The 17,092-nt window shown below is 39.0% G+C and overlaps 1 protein-coding gene across 1 annotated transcript in view; it reads left to right on the top strand.

Moving 5' to 3' along the window:
• Positions 1 to 17,092, top strand: part of LOC124612428 (phosphatidylserine lipase ABHD16A) — a 157,305-nt gene that overhangs the window by 21,666 nt on the left and 118,547 nt on the right. Inside the window, exon 5 of the mRNA XM_047140634.1 lies at positions 13,789 to 13,955. Coding sequence (XP_046996590.1) covers positions 13,789 to 13,955 — 167 coding nt within the window. The remainder of the gene's footprint in view (positions 1 to 13,788; positions 13,956 to 17,092) is intronic.

Below are 17,092 nucleotides of genomic sequence, written 5' to 3'. Positions count from 1 at the left end.
CAAAACTACTGGCTGAAGTGTTGGAAGGCTGTGGAGGAGGGCCAGAAGGGGAATGGGGAGCAGAAAAGGAGAGGAGCAGAGAGGGGAAAAGACTGGTGGATGCACAGGCAGAGAGCAGCGCACAGTAGGGGTGAGGGGTCGTGGATTGGGAGGAGGTTATAGGAGATGGGAGACGGAAATTGTTGGGTAAAGTGTGTGGGGCAGTAGGTTATTGAAGGCTGACACCAGGATCATTTCAGGAGTCGAGAATGTATTGTAAGGATAACTCTGATCTGTACAGTGTAGAAAAGCTAGTGGTGGAGGGGAACATCCAGATGGCTCGAGTTGTGAAGCAGCCATCGAAGTCAAGCATGCTATATTCAGCTTCATGTTGTGTCGCAGGGTGGTCCACTTTGCTCTTGGCCACAGTTTGGGGGTATCCATTCATCTTAGTAGGCAGCTGGTTGGTAGTCATACCATCATAAAAAACAGTGCAGTGATTGCAGCAGAGCTGGTATATGACATGGCTGCTTTTACAGGTGGCCCAGCTTCTTATGTCATAAGATAAGCCTGTGATAGGACTGGAATAGAAAGTGCTGGGTTATTGAGTTGGACAGGTCTTACACTAGGTCTTCCACAGGGATATGATGCCTGTGGCGGGGGGCCTGGACTGAGAGTGACGTAGGAGTGGACTGGGACGCTGTGGGTGTTGGATGGGCAGTGGAACACTGCTTTAGGAGGGGTGAGAAGAATCTTGGGTCAGATGTCTCTCATTTCAGGGCATGATAATAGATGCTGAAAGCCCTGATGAAGGATATGGTTCAGTTGTCCCAGTCTGATGTGGTATTGGGCGACAGAGGAAGCCCTCCTTTGTAGCTGCTTCTTGGGTTTTGGTGGGAGGATTGGGTATGTGCGGAGATATGGCATGAGAAATCTGTTTATGGAGTAGGTCTGGGGGATAGTGCCTGTCTGTTAAGATGTTTGTGAGTCATTCAGCACACTGGTCAAGGAAGTTCTTATCACTGCAGATAAGCTGTCCATATGTCCACAGGTGGCCAGGCTGTATGGGAGCGACTTTTTGGTTGGAAGGGATGGCAGCTGTCAAAATTCACGTGCTATTGGGGGTTGTTGGGTTTCTTATGGACAGAGGTATGGATGGAACCATTAGAGACATGGTGGTCAATGTCCAGTAAGTTGACATGCTGTGTTGAGGAGGACATGTAAAGTATATGGGTGAGAAAATGTTCAGGCTGTTGAAGGAACATTGGTAGGGTGTCTAGGGCCTGAGTCTAGATCATGAAGGTATCATCGATGAACCGGAACAATGCCAGAGGTTTGGGGTTTTGGGAGGCTAGGAAGTGCCCTCTAGATGGCCCATAAACAGGTTGGTGTAGGAGGATGTCATACGCGTGCCCATGGCTGTGCTGCGGATTTGTTTTGTATACCTATCCTTCAAAGGAGTAGTAGTTGTGTGTTACAATAAAGTTAGTTAGGTGTATGAGGAATGAGGTAGTGGGTTTGGAGTCTGAAGGACGTTGGGGAGAATATCACCAATTATGAAAAGAATGGAGTGCTACTAACCATAAAGATAATACACTGAGTTGCAGAAAGGCACATTGAAAAGATGGTTACACACCGAGCTCCCAGCCAAAGCCTTCTTCAGAAAAGAAAGGAAAACACACACATTCACACAAGCTGGCACACCTTGCCATTATCTTTTACCCCTTGGGGCAGACTGCAACTTTTGCGTCGAATCAGAGCACACCATGCAGCTGAACATAACACTCTTGACTTCAATGGCAGCTCACAACTTGGACCATCTGAATCCAACCCTCCACCACTATATTTTCTGAACTGTAGAGATCAGAATTATCCTTACGACACATTCTACCTTCCTGAAGTTATCCTGGCCTCAACCTACAGTAATCTACTGTCCCCATCCCCTCCACCCAAGAGTTCCCGACCCTTCTGCCCTATTACATCCTCACAGTTCACATCTCCTCACCCTCAATGATAGCCTCAATATCAGTTGTGCAAAAGGTATGTCAGCAGATCATCCGTGGTCACTTTCTTGGGGTCCTACTTTAATCAAGGACGTTATGCCAAGCAACAGGTTGCAGGAGCTTCTCGGGTATTTCTGTTCCGATGAAAAGTCAGTCTGGGTTGATAGCCTACCAGCCAACAAATTCACACTTTATCTGAAGTGAGGGGAAGTTCATGGAAAACAGTATTTGTTCTTAATGAACTGGAGAAAATATAACCATAGAAAAATAACCATCAGCAAGAAAAACAAGTTGCAGGTTCACTCAACTGAGGCCCAACAAATGTGACAAATATGTTTCCAAATTCTGAATTGTTGCTGATGTTATGACAGATAATTAGTGCTTTCTCATACCTTGGAAAAGAGGATATGCTTAGAGAAAAGCAGCCATTCGGAGAATACAGTAGACTCCCGTTCATCCAAATCGCATCTATCCGAAGTTCGATTTATGCGAACAAATTTTTCCAATTTTCGCGGCTCACACTGGCGCTGTCTGACGCGTTGCACAGCTACACTTTTGGATAGCTACACTGACACATGGCAAGTTTCAACTTGTCGGTGCCTGGAGCCATGCATTTGCTGGTGTTTTCCAGCAGTCTACAGCTAATCAGTGCTCTGGTGTGTATCAAAAGTCCGAGTGTCTTCAATTCGTGCATGTGTTGAAGTTCTAGCATGTTTCTTGTTCATATTGCATGGTTTCATGTCATTGCCATCCATTGGAATTGCATGGAAGTACAGTATGTACAGTTTTGCTCTGTGCAGCGTGACGTAGCCCCTTTGAAACTGACAATAAGTGTGCAGTGCCAAACACTTTTTGCCTGTTGTCGGTACATCAGATGAAGTGAGCGTTTATTAATTTAACAGTGAATGTACAATGCACTGTTGTGTTGCTGTGTGGGCTTGTGTAGGTTAGGGGAGAGGGGTGCCACAGCCTGGTTTCAAAAATCAGAAGCTTTGTCCAGTACATCTCGAGTGTTGTCCGTTCGTGGATCTGTATGTTTTCGATTTAACGTTTCGTGCTCGTGCTATGTGCTTTAAAATGTCCAGAGATAGAAGTGGCCAAAAACAAAAAAAGAATCAGTCGAGTGTCAGTAAAAAAAGACACATGAAACGGGAAAATAGTGTGATCTCGTTGGAACAAAAACTTTGCGTTTTGCAGAGAATTGACACTGGTGAGCCACCCGCGAAAGTTACTGCAGATTTGAACGGCGGTATGAGTATGATTACTGATTAGAAGACAAATCGATCAGAAATTGAAAAATTTTGTTCCATCCAAGCATCAGGCAGTGCAGTGAAATCTGGAAAAAAAAAAAAATGAGAAAAGGTGCACATCTTCAGTTAAGAGGCCTTATTTTTGTGGCATGAACAAGAAATAGCCAAAGGTGTGCCAGTTTCAGGTCCTGTACTTCGTCAAAAAGCAATAACTTTTTATCAGCTGATTGAAGGAAAGGGGCAACAATTCCTTGGAAGTGATGGCTGGCTGGATTGGTTCAAGAAGTGGCATGGTATTTGTGAAATTGTCGTCAGCGGCGAATCATTATCAGGGGATGGAGCTGCTATTGCTGATTTTTTGAGAAGAAACTGCACACAATCATCGACAGAGGAGATTATACTGGCGATCAACTTTACAACTGTGATGAAACAGGTCGAATTACAAAATATTGCCAACAAAAACCCTTGCCTCTAAACAAGAAAAAACTGCATTTTGATATAGAAAAAGCAAAGAAAGCGTTAATGTCCTCACATGCAGTAATGCCACTAGCAGTCATAAACTGTGTCTTACTTTAATTGGCAAATCCACAAAACAAAGAGCATTGAGATGGCAACCAGCTGATTAAACCTTTGCCAATCTTCAAAGAGTGGTTCCAGGCAGAGTTTGTTCCAGCTGTAGAAAAATACATGGAGGAAAATGGACTTCCTCGAAAAGTGCTACTTCTTATGGGCAATGCTCATTCTTACCCAGATGATCTATAAGATGGGGATATCAAAGTTGTATTTCTCCCACCAAACTTCATGTGTCTATGTCAACTGATGGACCAAGGTGTTCTTGAGGCAATGAAAAACCATTACAGACACAAGCTGCTGGAATACTTAACTGTTGCGATTGATGCTAAAGAAGGTTTTGTGCAAGCTCTTAAAAAAATCAATGTTTTTAAGTGTCATTCATTGGATTGCTGAAGTTGGAATCTAATTCCTCCAATTGCTCTCGTTAGGTCTTGGTAAATACTCTTAGATCATAAAACAACTCATCAGCAGTGGAAAGAAGGACGCAACACAGAAACTCAAGCCGATGTGCCAGAAACAGGTGAAAATGACACAATTTTGGTGAATTTACTGGAGAAGCTACTGGGTTGTGAAGATGTGAACTTTGAAGATGTTGGAGAGTGTACGAAAAATGACTCTTTTGATTTGACTGAGGAAGAAATCATCCAAATTGCGGCCAATCAGAAAGCGTCAGAAGAATATGTCTCTGATGATGAAGCAGAGAAAAAGATTCCTCGCAAAGTCGGTTACGAAGCGATCCAAACTGCCCTGGAGTACATGAGCCAACAGGAGGATGCGACTTATCCTGAGATTGTTTGTTTCCAACATTGGAGATTTATTGCCACAACAAAAGTTTCTCAAGCGCAAAAAAGACTTTTTTTTACCAAAAAATAAATTCTAATGAAGCGTCCTAGAACCTCAACATACACAAGTTAAAAGTTTTTGGATTTTTTACTTTAAAGTTTCTCTAGACAAACTTTTCGTTCCTTTGAATAATCTCTAGATTTGTTTCATAATTTTGTACAGTAATTTATTTTTTACTCAAAAGAATAGGTAATAAAATTAAAACTCCTGTTTTTTCCTGCTGCCAAATAAGGCAGATTTTTTTCTATAAGAACGCAAAATAAATGAGCTTTGTTATTCAGCATTTAAAAACTTTGAGTTTTCAATGGTACTTTGGTGCCTTTTTAACATGTCAACACAATTTTTTCAGTCAAGAACATGTAGACTTATTCACAAGTGTATCAATAATATTGTACATACCCTACGCAAGTTTCACGATCATATTTCGCAGTATTGACGCAATTTGGGGTGTTTCACACTTGAAAACAGGGGGACTTGCCATCCCAATCGCTTTGGATAGACGGGAGTTTATTGTATGTCATTCTATGTGGCATAGAGCCATTTCTAAATCAAAGCAGAAATGTGGCAACAGACAACTTCTTCACATCTCTTCAGCTTGCTAAGAAGTTCGAGGAAAAACAACTTAGTTACTTAGTACAGTAAACAAGATCCATCATGAAATCCCCAATGAGGTAAAGAAGCCAAATGCTGAAATATACTCCTCCACCATCCTGCGACGAACTGGCAACACAGACTGCACCATGGCTGTATACCAAGGAAAGTAGAATAAAAATATCATCTTCCTGAGTACACTGCATATTGAAGTGGCAATAAGCAAAGAAGAGAAGAAGAGACCTGAAACCACAACATTTTACAATGCAACAAAATATGGAGAAGACAAGATTGATTAACTGATCTGTAAATATAATACAAATGTTGCTTGTAGGAGAGCGTTGATTCATGTCTTCTACATCTTGGCCATCAGGGAAATAAATGTGGGGGGTCATCTACAAAATCATAACAAACGAGAAAATGGAAGGAAATAAATTCATTCAGATAGCAAATGAACTTAAGGGAATGAAAGAGTAGGAGGAAGAACAGACAAAAGAGGAAAATATGAGCATACAATCATTTAGAAAGCAGGAGTGCCAAATCAGCTTCTTGAAAGGCAACAGATCCAACGAAAATGGTGTAAAATGCCACAAAGCTGTGTGTGGAAAATGTGGGTGTAAAGTAGAACCATTTTGCTAAGTACACCTATCAGATTCCAATGACTTGAGTAAAAAGTACAGTAAAACAATGCGTGAACATGTGCGAGTATAATATGGACCATATATAGTAAATGTGTGTAAAATGTTCTACAGATAGTTAATATATTAAACTCTACAGTTTAGGGAACTTGTTAGTATGAGCAGTGATAAATCGTGAAAATACTTTTTTGGTCAAATAAGTAAGTATTGTATTAATTATCATTTTAAATAATGAAAGTTGTAACTTGCAAAAAGATAGGGATTAACATACATGAAAATAAAGTACTTGTTTAAGTCAAATACAAAAATACTTTATGTGAGGTTAAAATTACCCCTTTCCGTCATTCTAAGGAATGTCGCAAATTCCGTCATTCTAGTGTTCAAGGAAGATTCATTGGTGTCATGTACACGATTACTTATTGCACCATCTGTCACTTATACATGCATCCATTGCCTTATTTTTTAAAGGGAAAACTAAATGTAACACAATACATTAGTCCTAATATGTGCTACAGTAACTGTAAATCACGAATATTGATTTACTATGAAAATTTATGCACAATATATGTAATGTCTGTAAAATTCTCATCACACGGATTTTTCACTTAGCAATTTTTGTGAAAAATTTCATATTAGCATGCCATAGGTGAACACTGAACATCATTATATCTCAAAAAAGTAGAGTAAAATGCACAACCAAGCACCTCTCCCACTTGTGGTGGCTAAAAGTGAGATATTCTTGAACTTTGTCTTGACAATGGTGAATGTCATAAAAACATTTAAGACACAAATTTTCTCTGCACCAGGCATGCTGAATAAAAAAACAAAAACAAAAAAAAAATCACATTCCTTTTATCCAACAGTTGCCTGAAAAGAAACTCAAATTATTTCCATGCAAACATATCTGTACGTAATTTGTTAACCGTAAGAAAGATAATAAAAACAGTATGTATTATGGTTATCGATCTTGAGCTTTATTAAAGGCTTTCAATTATCTGCATCAAACAAAAATAAAGCAAAAAGTATTAAGTGTGAGGATCTAAATTCACGATGTTCTGGTTGGTAGATAACTGCTCTAATAGGTGCAATATATTTCCAGTTGCTCTCAGCTTTTTCAAAAACCAAGGCCTAGTGACCTAAAAACTTTATGGGCAGATTTAGAAAAGTTGAACTCCTGAATACTGTTGCAGTATGATCTTATTAAAAGGGGAATGTTGTTATGGAGTATCTTATCACATTGGATTTTATCCCCACATGTGGCAGTGGTATTCTAGATGTTATCGGCACATATGGTGACAGTATTCTGCTCCATTGACTGACTGGCTAATGTGAATAGTTGGATCCATCATCCACCATTTGTTCTGCAGTGGCTTATGGCAGTACACAATTCTTGGGCCAAGTCTCCTTTTCAGCAGGCTCTTGTGGGGGAAGGGAATCCAATGGCATGGGAGGCTAGGGTGTGATATGACTTTTCTGAATATACTGGGCAACAATTGATTAAACACAGTTGTTGTAATGGATAATTAGTAGGTGTGTGGGAGCTTGGTATTGTTGTGTAACAATACCAGTCCAGGGTAATAAGCCCAAACTCAATCCAAATGCATTATTGGAAAATCCTTATTTAAACATACTGCAATGGAAACGTACTACTGTTTTTCCAACTTCATTGGTTGACATATTAATGCAGACATGTGACCTTCAAGGGAAGCTCTGTGATGATGATCTTCTATAGTGATCAGCATTTGCCGACAAAATGTGAATGTATATTTTGTGAAGCACCAATATTTTTCCCAGTGGATAATGTTCCAGTATGAGTATGAGTGTACAGGTTGCATAGTATTCATTTTGGCCCCAAATACATTTGTGACTCGTTTCACAGTGACCATGTGTCAGTGGCAGGTTTGGGGGTGGAGGTTTTCCTGTGAATGTGGGATGCTTCACAGGATGAGTGCCAAACTTGATGCTGCCCAATATTTCCAGGAGGATCTGTCTCCGGTACAAATGTTAAGCATGGTAAAGGAATGACTTTCAGAAGAGAATGAGATTTTTCATTTGGACTCGCCACCTTCTGCTGCAGATCTCAGCAATTTAAACTGTATGGTTGGATCCAAAATGTACCATGTGAGAAAACTGGTCTTACCCTGTGCCAAGAACCTGTGATTACCGTCATATCATCATCGTAGCAGCCTTTGACAAGATACCATAAAAGAAGAGACTTATTATTCGTATCTCAGACCCGTTTCCTCACAGGGTGCAAATGGTCATTGAAGTGGAAGCCATTTATACAGGATATTAAGTAGTAAAGAAACCATATGCTATGCCCTCTTCAGGGCCAAAAAGTCTTATAAAGAACTGCAAACTGTTCATTCCATTAATTTCATGTCACTTTTAGATTGAAGAAATCAACACAGTAAAACAAAAACAAAAAACTGCTGTATGCAGGACTTGATCCCAAGCCTGTGTCTGTTCACTTCACTGAACAGTGAAATCAGTGTACCAAGTGCTGTGATATTTAGGTATTTCATATTGTTCTGCACTTGAGTCCATCTCTCAGTATGAAGTCTTTTCCACATCTGAAGCCATAGGAATGAAATGGAGTAGGTTATCTTGTGTTTTTCTGAGAGGGTGTGTGCTTTGTGATGAGTGTAAATAAGATGCCTTCCCCTCAGTTACTCTCATAAGTGTCCTTTACTTTTATCAACAACACTGTACACTCTATAATGTTATTAGCTCTGGTGTAACAGAGCAGTAAATTCAAATTCCAGCCGCCACCACCACTTTCTGTGCTGTCAAGTGTACGTGTGCATTTCATTTTGGTTTCTTCAATAACATTTGACCTAAACATTTTTGAAGCAGTGTTATGCAAGTAAATATACATGAAAAATAAGAATATAATTCCCACTGTTTATTGATTTGTCTTTTTACCCCAAGTGTGCTGTCAAGCAAACCATCATCAGTACTTGTACTACCAGCTAAGATCTTACAACACAGTTTGTTGGTATTAACTTTGTTAAAATCGCAGGAATTGATTTTAAAATACGGTGTTTATTGCTGTCACATACAGACTTGTAAATGTCTTTATTGGGGATATGTCCAACACTGAAGATTGCAATGTGGACTGTACAGGGTTTCACTGTGTTAAAAATTGTGGGCTCTTATTCAATAGGTTCAAATTTTAAATCGTGATCTAATCACTTTGATATGGGTTTTACAGCATTTCTGCAAGTCCCTTCACACAGATGACAGAATATCAGTTTTTGCTGGCTTTATTTTTGAAATGTTAAATAGTAAAAGTGAAATTTAAAGGTGACATCAGTTTTACTTAATGTTATTTGTACTACATATTTATGTGATACACTAGGTGAAATAATGTTCTCAGCAGCTCTTTAGCTATGCATTGTAAACATGGATTTATATGTATATTTTAAAAATAAGAGGAGTAATTTGTCACACTGATATACTTTAAATCCTTTGTTCGTGTTGCCTAGATATCTGCATGAAAGTGTCAAGTTTTGCAAGAATATGCTGGAAGACATAAAAGAATGTAATTTACTTTACCATAAAAACTTTAGAATGTGCTGCTTATGAATTAAAATAACCACAAATGAAAATAACACCATAATTCAGCATAACAGTTGTAGTTACACGATCTCTCTCTTTAATAACCCGTTCTGATGCAGTTAATTTCAAGAAATTAATCTACTCCCAAGTTCCTCCGCATCTCAAAGACTATGAGAAGTTTTACAGAAATGTAGATATCCATAGTAGCAGTCTGCTGAATATGCTAGAAAATATTCAGATTTACAGTGTAGCCAGATAATTTCCAAATTCGGGTTTAGAATTTTTGGAAGCTGTCTTTTAGGTCAGTCAAGTATTTTAGAGTAGGTGTTGATGTTTCAAGCACACTTATGTATTTCAGTTGTATAATAAGATTAGCTGCTATAAAGACACTTGATATTTACTACCAAGTAGGTAAAAAGAATAATTTTGTATACAAATGGTGCTGATCAGATCTCTCGTGCAATGCCCAGTGTTGATGGAAAGTGTCGGTTTCTTTCCTGTTACAAACAAAATTATTTTTAAAGTGGAATTTAGGTGCCATTTGATACAATGGTCCCACAGTAGTCTAGTGTGACATTTGTTTTATCAATGTTATTACCAGGAACAGTAAAACTTAAAGAATAACCAGTATCCCAGCAGTGACAGCACAGCTGAGTCACTGCTGGATTGCTATTTACTTTCATGTTTAACTATCTCTGTTAGTACATATCAATAAAACAAACATCGGACCAGACTTACTGGAGAATGTTCTCTCGAATGGGCACATAAAATTTGTATTAAAAAATAGTTCTGTTTGTAATGGGAAACAAACTGACATTTTCTGTTGACACTGGGCATTGCATGAATGATGTGATGAGCAGTAAAAGTAATTTGTTACAGTAGTATTTGTTCACGATAACTGCCCATCTTAAGATAGTAGAGTAGACCAAAACTGAATAACTTAATACCTTTTGGATCCTGACAAAAGGTGCTATGGCTCGTTAACTTCCAACACTTAAAATTATTCTGATAGCCCCTCTCCGTTCCAATATTGCTTACATAGGGCATCTGTATACGAAAGTTGTTTAATGTGAAAGACATAAAATCGTCAATAAATTATTGCACATAACAAGCTGACGATACTGAAACATGAAAAACCACAAACTAAGAAGTATTTGAGAAGGAAAATTTGAGATAAAGGTCAAATACAGTGTAAGAATAATATCTGAGAATCAAATTGAGGACAATAACATCCATAAATTGTGAATCGTTTGAAGAAAAAGATAATCAAGGTGTATAGAAAGCTCAAATTGTCTGAGGCTTGTACTTAAAATTTTTATACTTAAATTTTATGGGGTGGATCATTTTACAAGTGCCTCTCAGGATAAAGTGTATTGTGCTGAGGGTTTCTGCGTTATTTATTCACCTAGTTGAGTAATTCAGTAAGCTATTGAATAAGTGTAGTTTTATATGCTTACTGTTTTGATTGCATATCATTTTTTACCCAAATATCATACATCCTATTTTATGAGTTCATGTTTACACAGCAAGGTTAGTAGATGTGGGATACTTAGTGACTTTCGAGGAAGAGAGAGGATTTGATCACAACCTTTTGAAGGTTGTATTGCATGCAAATAGTAATAATTTATTCTTTTACCTCTTGGTCTGAGATTTTCTTAAGCCATTTGTCAAAACAATTGACTTCTTAAGATGAGGAATTTGATATTTATTTTATGTTGTCTCTGTGACTACAATTCATACAATTTCATTTTCAGCAAAATTCTGATGGAAAGGTGGGGTCATATGAATCACCCCCCCAGTAGAGCCTGGTTGCAACTTTAGGCTGTGTTACGTAATTGCTTTTTGTTGCCTACATTGTCTGTTGACACAGTATAATGCTTTCTGACTGTAGAATGTGTGTGTGTGTGTGTGTGTGTGTGTGTGTGTGTGTGTGTGTGTGGGTTTTTTTTTTTTTTTTTTTTCCCAGCGCTGTGCTGCCTCAGTGTGTTTGGTTCCGGAAAAGCTAGACAGTAATATGTTTGATAGAACTGGTAGACATAATTATTTTATTTAGCTATGCAATTAATGCTTCTGTCTTCCCGACATTATTTCCAAATTGAGTGTGTGTATATATCTGCACCATTCTGTAAATTAAGTTAGCAGAAATGAGTAACAAATATGATTCAGTATATTTCTTTTTAAATAAACAGTCCATGGAAGAAAATTGAATCTTACCTGCAGTATATTACAGGATCAAAGTGAGATAAGATACACTATGTGATCAAAAGTATCCCGACACCCCCAAAAAGATACTTGCATTGTGCTGCCACCTACTGCCAAGTACTCCATACCAGTGACCTCAGTAGTCATTAGACATTGTGAGAGAGCAGAATGGGACACTCCGCAGAACTCATGGACTTCAAATGTGATCAGGTGATTGGGTGTCACGTGTGTAATACATCTGTACACGATTTCTACACTCCTGAACATCCCTAGGTTCCCTGTTTCTGATGTGATAGTGAAGTGGAAACGTGAAGGGACACGTACAGCACTGAATCATACAGGCCGACCTCCTCTGTTGACTGACAGAGACCGCCGACAGTTGAAGAGGATCATAATATGTAATAGGCAGACATATGTCCATACCATCACACAGGAATTCCAAACTGCATAAGGATCCACTGCAAGTACTGTGACAGTTACGTGGGAGGTGAAGAAACTTGGATTTCATGGTTGAGCAGCCGCTTGGTGTAAGGGGCATAAACATTGGACGATTGAACATTGGAAAAACGTTGTGTGGAGTGACGAATCACGCTACACAATGTGGCGATCAGATGGCAAGGTGTGGGTATGACGAATTGCCGGTGAACATCATCTGCCAGCGTGTGTTGTGCCAACAGTAAATTTCGGAGGCGGTAGTCTTATCGTGTGGTCATGTTCTTCTTGGAGGGGGCTTGCACCCCTTGTCATTTGCATGGCACTATCACAGCCCAGGCCTACATTGATGTTTTAAGCACCTTGTTGCTTCCCAGTGTTGAAGAGCAATTCGGAGATGGTGATTGCATCTTTCAACACAATTGAGCACCTGTTCATAATGCACGGCCTGTGGCAGAGTGGTTACATGACAGTAACATCCCTGTAATGGACTGGCCTGCACAGAGTCCTGACCTAATCGTGTAGAACATCTTTGGGATGTTTTGGAATGGCGACTTTGTACCAGGCCTCGCTGACTGACATCGATATCTCTCCTCAGCGCAGCACTCCGTGGAGAATAGGCTGCCATTCCCCAAGAAACCTTCCAGCACCTGATTGAACGTATGCCTGCGAGAGTGGAAGCTGTCATCAAGGCTAAGGGAAGGCCAACACTGTATTGAATTTCAGCATTACTGATGGAGGGTGCTATGAACTTGTAAGTCATTTTCAGTCAGGTGTTCAGATCCTTTTGATCACATAGTGTATAAGTGGTTGGAATTTTGTCAGAAATGGCATTTTAAGTGAACAATATCATTCACTGTAACTTGCCTATTGTATTTTAAACTATCTGCTTTGCCATTTGAATAGTATGCTGTGGGATGTTCCAAACATGCATACTTGACTGTATTTCAGTTATGAACTGGGTGGTTTAAGAATGGACACAGTGTCCGAACCACCATTAAATAAAGGCTACTTCTTAATGCAACTCATGACAAATTCCAACAGTTTACTTCAATAAAGAAAAAGTTGTGGTCCTGTTTCACCTTCAGTATGCTGGAGGTCTGTAAGAATAAGTATATCATGAAATGAGGAATTGACCTCATGTAGAAATTAGTTGTAATAATCATATAGAAAGTTGTTTCAGAAAACACAGCAGCTAATCATCATCATGCTGTTCTTGTGAAAATTAAAGTAAACATCCATTATGAAAACTATATGGTGAAGTGCTAGGTACTTGCTTCCAAATTAGATAATTTTCATAATGAATATTTACTTTCATTCAATTTTTGCAAAAGGGGGTGCATATTCTATCTCTGTATTTTTGAGACCTTGAATGTTTTAACTTACTTTTGAAACTTGATATTACTGTTTATTGACTAGACTAAGTTTCTCCTTTTTGTACATTTTATTATGACATTGAAGAGTATTTTGTGCAACATGCAGTTTTTATCAAAAAATATAATTGAAGTTATTCTGTGCTCTGTGTACTCTTTATTAGGTACTGTTAATTGATTGTTATTGTCTCTTGTATTATAATACAGTTGCTGGAGCAACTGTCGGGGTGCTCTTATTTATATTACTGCAGAGAGCCGATTTATTAGTAAACATACCAAGTTTCAAATACAAATTTGGAATTGTTCATTATGCATTTGCCATAATTGAAAAATGATCCAACAGGGAGGAGAAGAAATTCAGGATGTACGCTGACAGACCATCGGTTCGAGGTTCAGCAGTTGAGAACGTATTTGCTATACCTTGTCACATTCTCACTTACATCATTGCTCACACATTTGGAGTGAAGTTAATGTATCCTGGATCTATGAAGATGATGCAGTACATGCTGTGTAAGTTCTGTTAAATAATGACAATGATATCCCATTTTTGCTTATTGATTAGTGAGATAAGGAAAACTTATACTTTTAGATATTTAGTGTTGATTATTTGTGTTATTAGATAACTTCTCAGATACAATCAATTCAAATATTGTCTCAATATGGGTAGAGGCAAAAAGTCACATCATTTACAGAGATTTTTGTTCTTGCATTTGTGTTCTTGCACCAACATCTGTACTGCTGCTCTAAAGTAATTTCAAAAACCACTGCCATGTTGTGTGCACTCCCTCCCTCCCTCCCTCCCTCCCTCCCTCCCTCCCTCCCTCCTCCCCCACCCCACGATTGCAAAATATTGTTTCATTGATTTCATTTTTAGGCATGGAACAAATAATAATAATCAGCAGGGACAAATAGGGAGCCACTATTTCTTTTATGCATGAAGGCTGCTGTGCAAGGGCATTGGCACGTAGCAAAACCTATTGTTTCTGGTCCATTTTTCTCAGTGTCTCTTTGTGTTAGTTTCTTGTAGGCAGTGAAGAAAGTCCTCAGCCACTCTTTGGCTCAAATTTATAGTGAATGTCATGCTCTGAACTGAAAGGCTCATGCTTGTCTACTCTCAACACTTACCATGATAATATTCTTTTCTTCTATTAAACTGCTTGAAATACCTGTTTTGGGACAGTGGATGGGCAGCTTCACTGTCTAACTACTTGTAATGTTTTAGTGAAACGACTTGTACCATGGTGACACTTCTGATTTTTCATCTTGGTTTTGTACACTACTTTTGGCATCTAGTCACACTTTGCGATTTGCTTGGGATCACACAGAATGAGATCTTTGTCATTTCATGTAATTTCACTTCTGAAGTACCAGTATGAAGAATATTAGAAAGTAACTATTTACTCAATTGCAAGTTTCTCTCTGTTTTTTTTTTTTTTTTTCTTCCCCTCCGAAACAATAGTGTGTGTCAATTTCATCACTGCAAGAAGTATACCTCATATATCTTACAGATTGGTTAGTGTAACAAATACTAACAAAGAGATAGAGGGGCTGGCCAGTACTTATCTCAGCTCAGTACAGCCGATAGATACACAAAAAACAGAACCAAAAATTTACGTTCCTGGCTTTCGGAACAAATGTTCCTTCATCAGTTTGCTGTTCTTTGATGTTCCAGATTTCAAGTACTGACCTTAAATGCCCTGAAATTTTGCTCTTCATGAATTTTCAATGGCTAAAGTGGTGTGATCATGCACAACTTTCCACTAGTACAGTGTAACAACATTTTGAAAAGGATAGTTGCTACTCACCATATAGCTCCCGACCATTTTCTGACAGCTGAAGCCAGACTGTGAGCTGCAGCGCATGATGGGAGAGGCAACTGGGTGTTGGGTGGAGGGTAAGGAGGAGGCTGCAGTGGGGAGGAGGAGTGGTAGCAGGGTAGGGTAGGGACAGTACTGCCTGTGAGAGCACACAGGGACGAGGTGGAGAGAGAAGGTAGGGCAGCTAGATGCAGTCGGGACATTGGACGGAGAGCGGGGGGATGGGGGGGGGGGGGGGGGAGATGGGAGTGGAAAAAGAGAGAAGTAAAAAGACCAAGGGTGCGTTGGTCAAATAGAGGGCTGTGTAATGCTGGAATGGGAATAGAGAAGGGATTAGATGGGTGAAGACAATGACTAATTGAGGTCGAGACCAGGATGGTTACGGGGACGTAGAATATATTGCAGGGAGATTTCTCGCTGTGTAATTCAGAAAAGCTGGTGTTGGTGGGAAGGATTCAGGCCATGAAGCAGTCACTGAAATGAAGAATGTTTTGTTGGGCGGTGTGCTCAGCTCACTTTCCAACAGTCTTTTTGTTGTGCCTATCTGCAACTCAGCATCTCCGCTCTCTGGTGAGTACCAGCTCTCCTTTTCATAACATTCAGATTCTTTATTCATCATTCAGCATTATTATATGCAATAGACTTGTTACATTCCATCCTGGATTTTCTATTGTTTGATTTCACTAATACATTTTAGCGAGAAAAGTGAAAAATGCTAGAGTGTTCAAACCCTGTACTGTTTCAGCGATGTTAGAATGTTATAACCAACAGGGAGAACACTATGAAATAGATAAAAAGTTAACCCAAACATTTAGATGTACTATAATGTAATCCTGAGACAAAACAAGCACAGTTTTCAACACAGTAGTTCCAGGCCTGTTGTTATTTCTTCTGAGAATATATTTTATGCACTCATGAGGCCTCTTTATAAAGTGGCAGAGTATACGCATCACATGTGACAAATAACTTAGAACACACTCCTTGAATCGTTCTGTGGCTAAACTGCTGTTAGGACTGGTTCAGTTAGTAGATTAAAATCCTTCTCAGCTCTGTGACACACACTTACCTGACTGTACACGTCCACTGTTTGGATGCCATAGGTTTTCAATCTCATTCACTGGGCACTCATGGCTTGGCACACAGACATACGACAGCCAAAATCTGACTGCTTCCCAAGGAGGCTTAGTAAACAAATTTTTTATTGAGGTAGGGAGGGGTGAGGGGGGTGGAAGTTTTTCTAAAATGAAAGGTGGATGAAGCTAAATGTAACCAAGAGAGGATGCCCAGAGATTAGAATTGAATGGTAACAGAAAATTTCAGAAACCGGATTGATTTTAAAAAAAAATAGTAACTTTCAAACAATATAAAAGGTGTATATAAAATTGCCATTAGTGTTGCGCAGTTGACACATATTTGAGAAATGTGAAATTTCTGTGTCAGCTGTGATTTCTCTAAATTACTTTATGCAGGCACTGTTATTTTTCCTTCCCCATCTTTGTCAGATCTGAGCTTCTGCTCTATCTCTAATGACCTCATTGATGGTACATAAACCCTAATCTTTCCACCTTCTGCAGCATTAGTAGCAGCAGTGTTAGTAACTGTAATAATGGTAGTAATAAAATGAGAAATGAAGAAAGCTATTCACTGAAGATCAAAACACCAGAACAGTGCTTTCCACTGGCCGTGTCTGAGTGAAAAATGCTGATTTGTCTTTGGAATAACTATAGCTCCACATCACTGACTGATGTTGTGTTTCTGTATTAGTGTAGGGAATAAATGTCTCATCATCAGTTAAGATTTTGTTCTGTAGGCCTTGTGCTCCTACATTGT

This window comes from Schistocerca americana, chromosome 4 (assembly GCF_021461395.2).
Source record: "Schistocerca americana isolate TAMUIC-IGC-003095 chromosome 4, iqSchAmer2.1, whole genome shotgun sequence".
NCBI lineage: Eukaryota > Metazoa > Arthropoda > Insecta > Orthoptera > Acrididae > Schistocerca > Schistocerca americana.
This window is presented reverse-complemented; position numbering and strand designations above follow the sequence as displayed.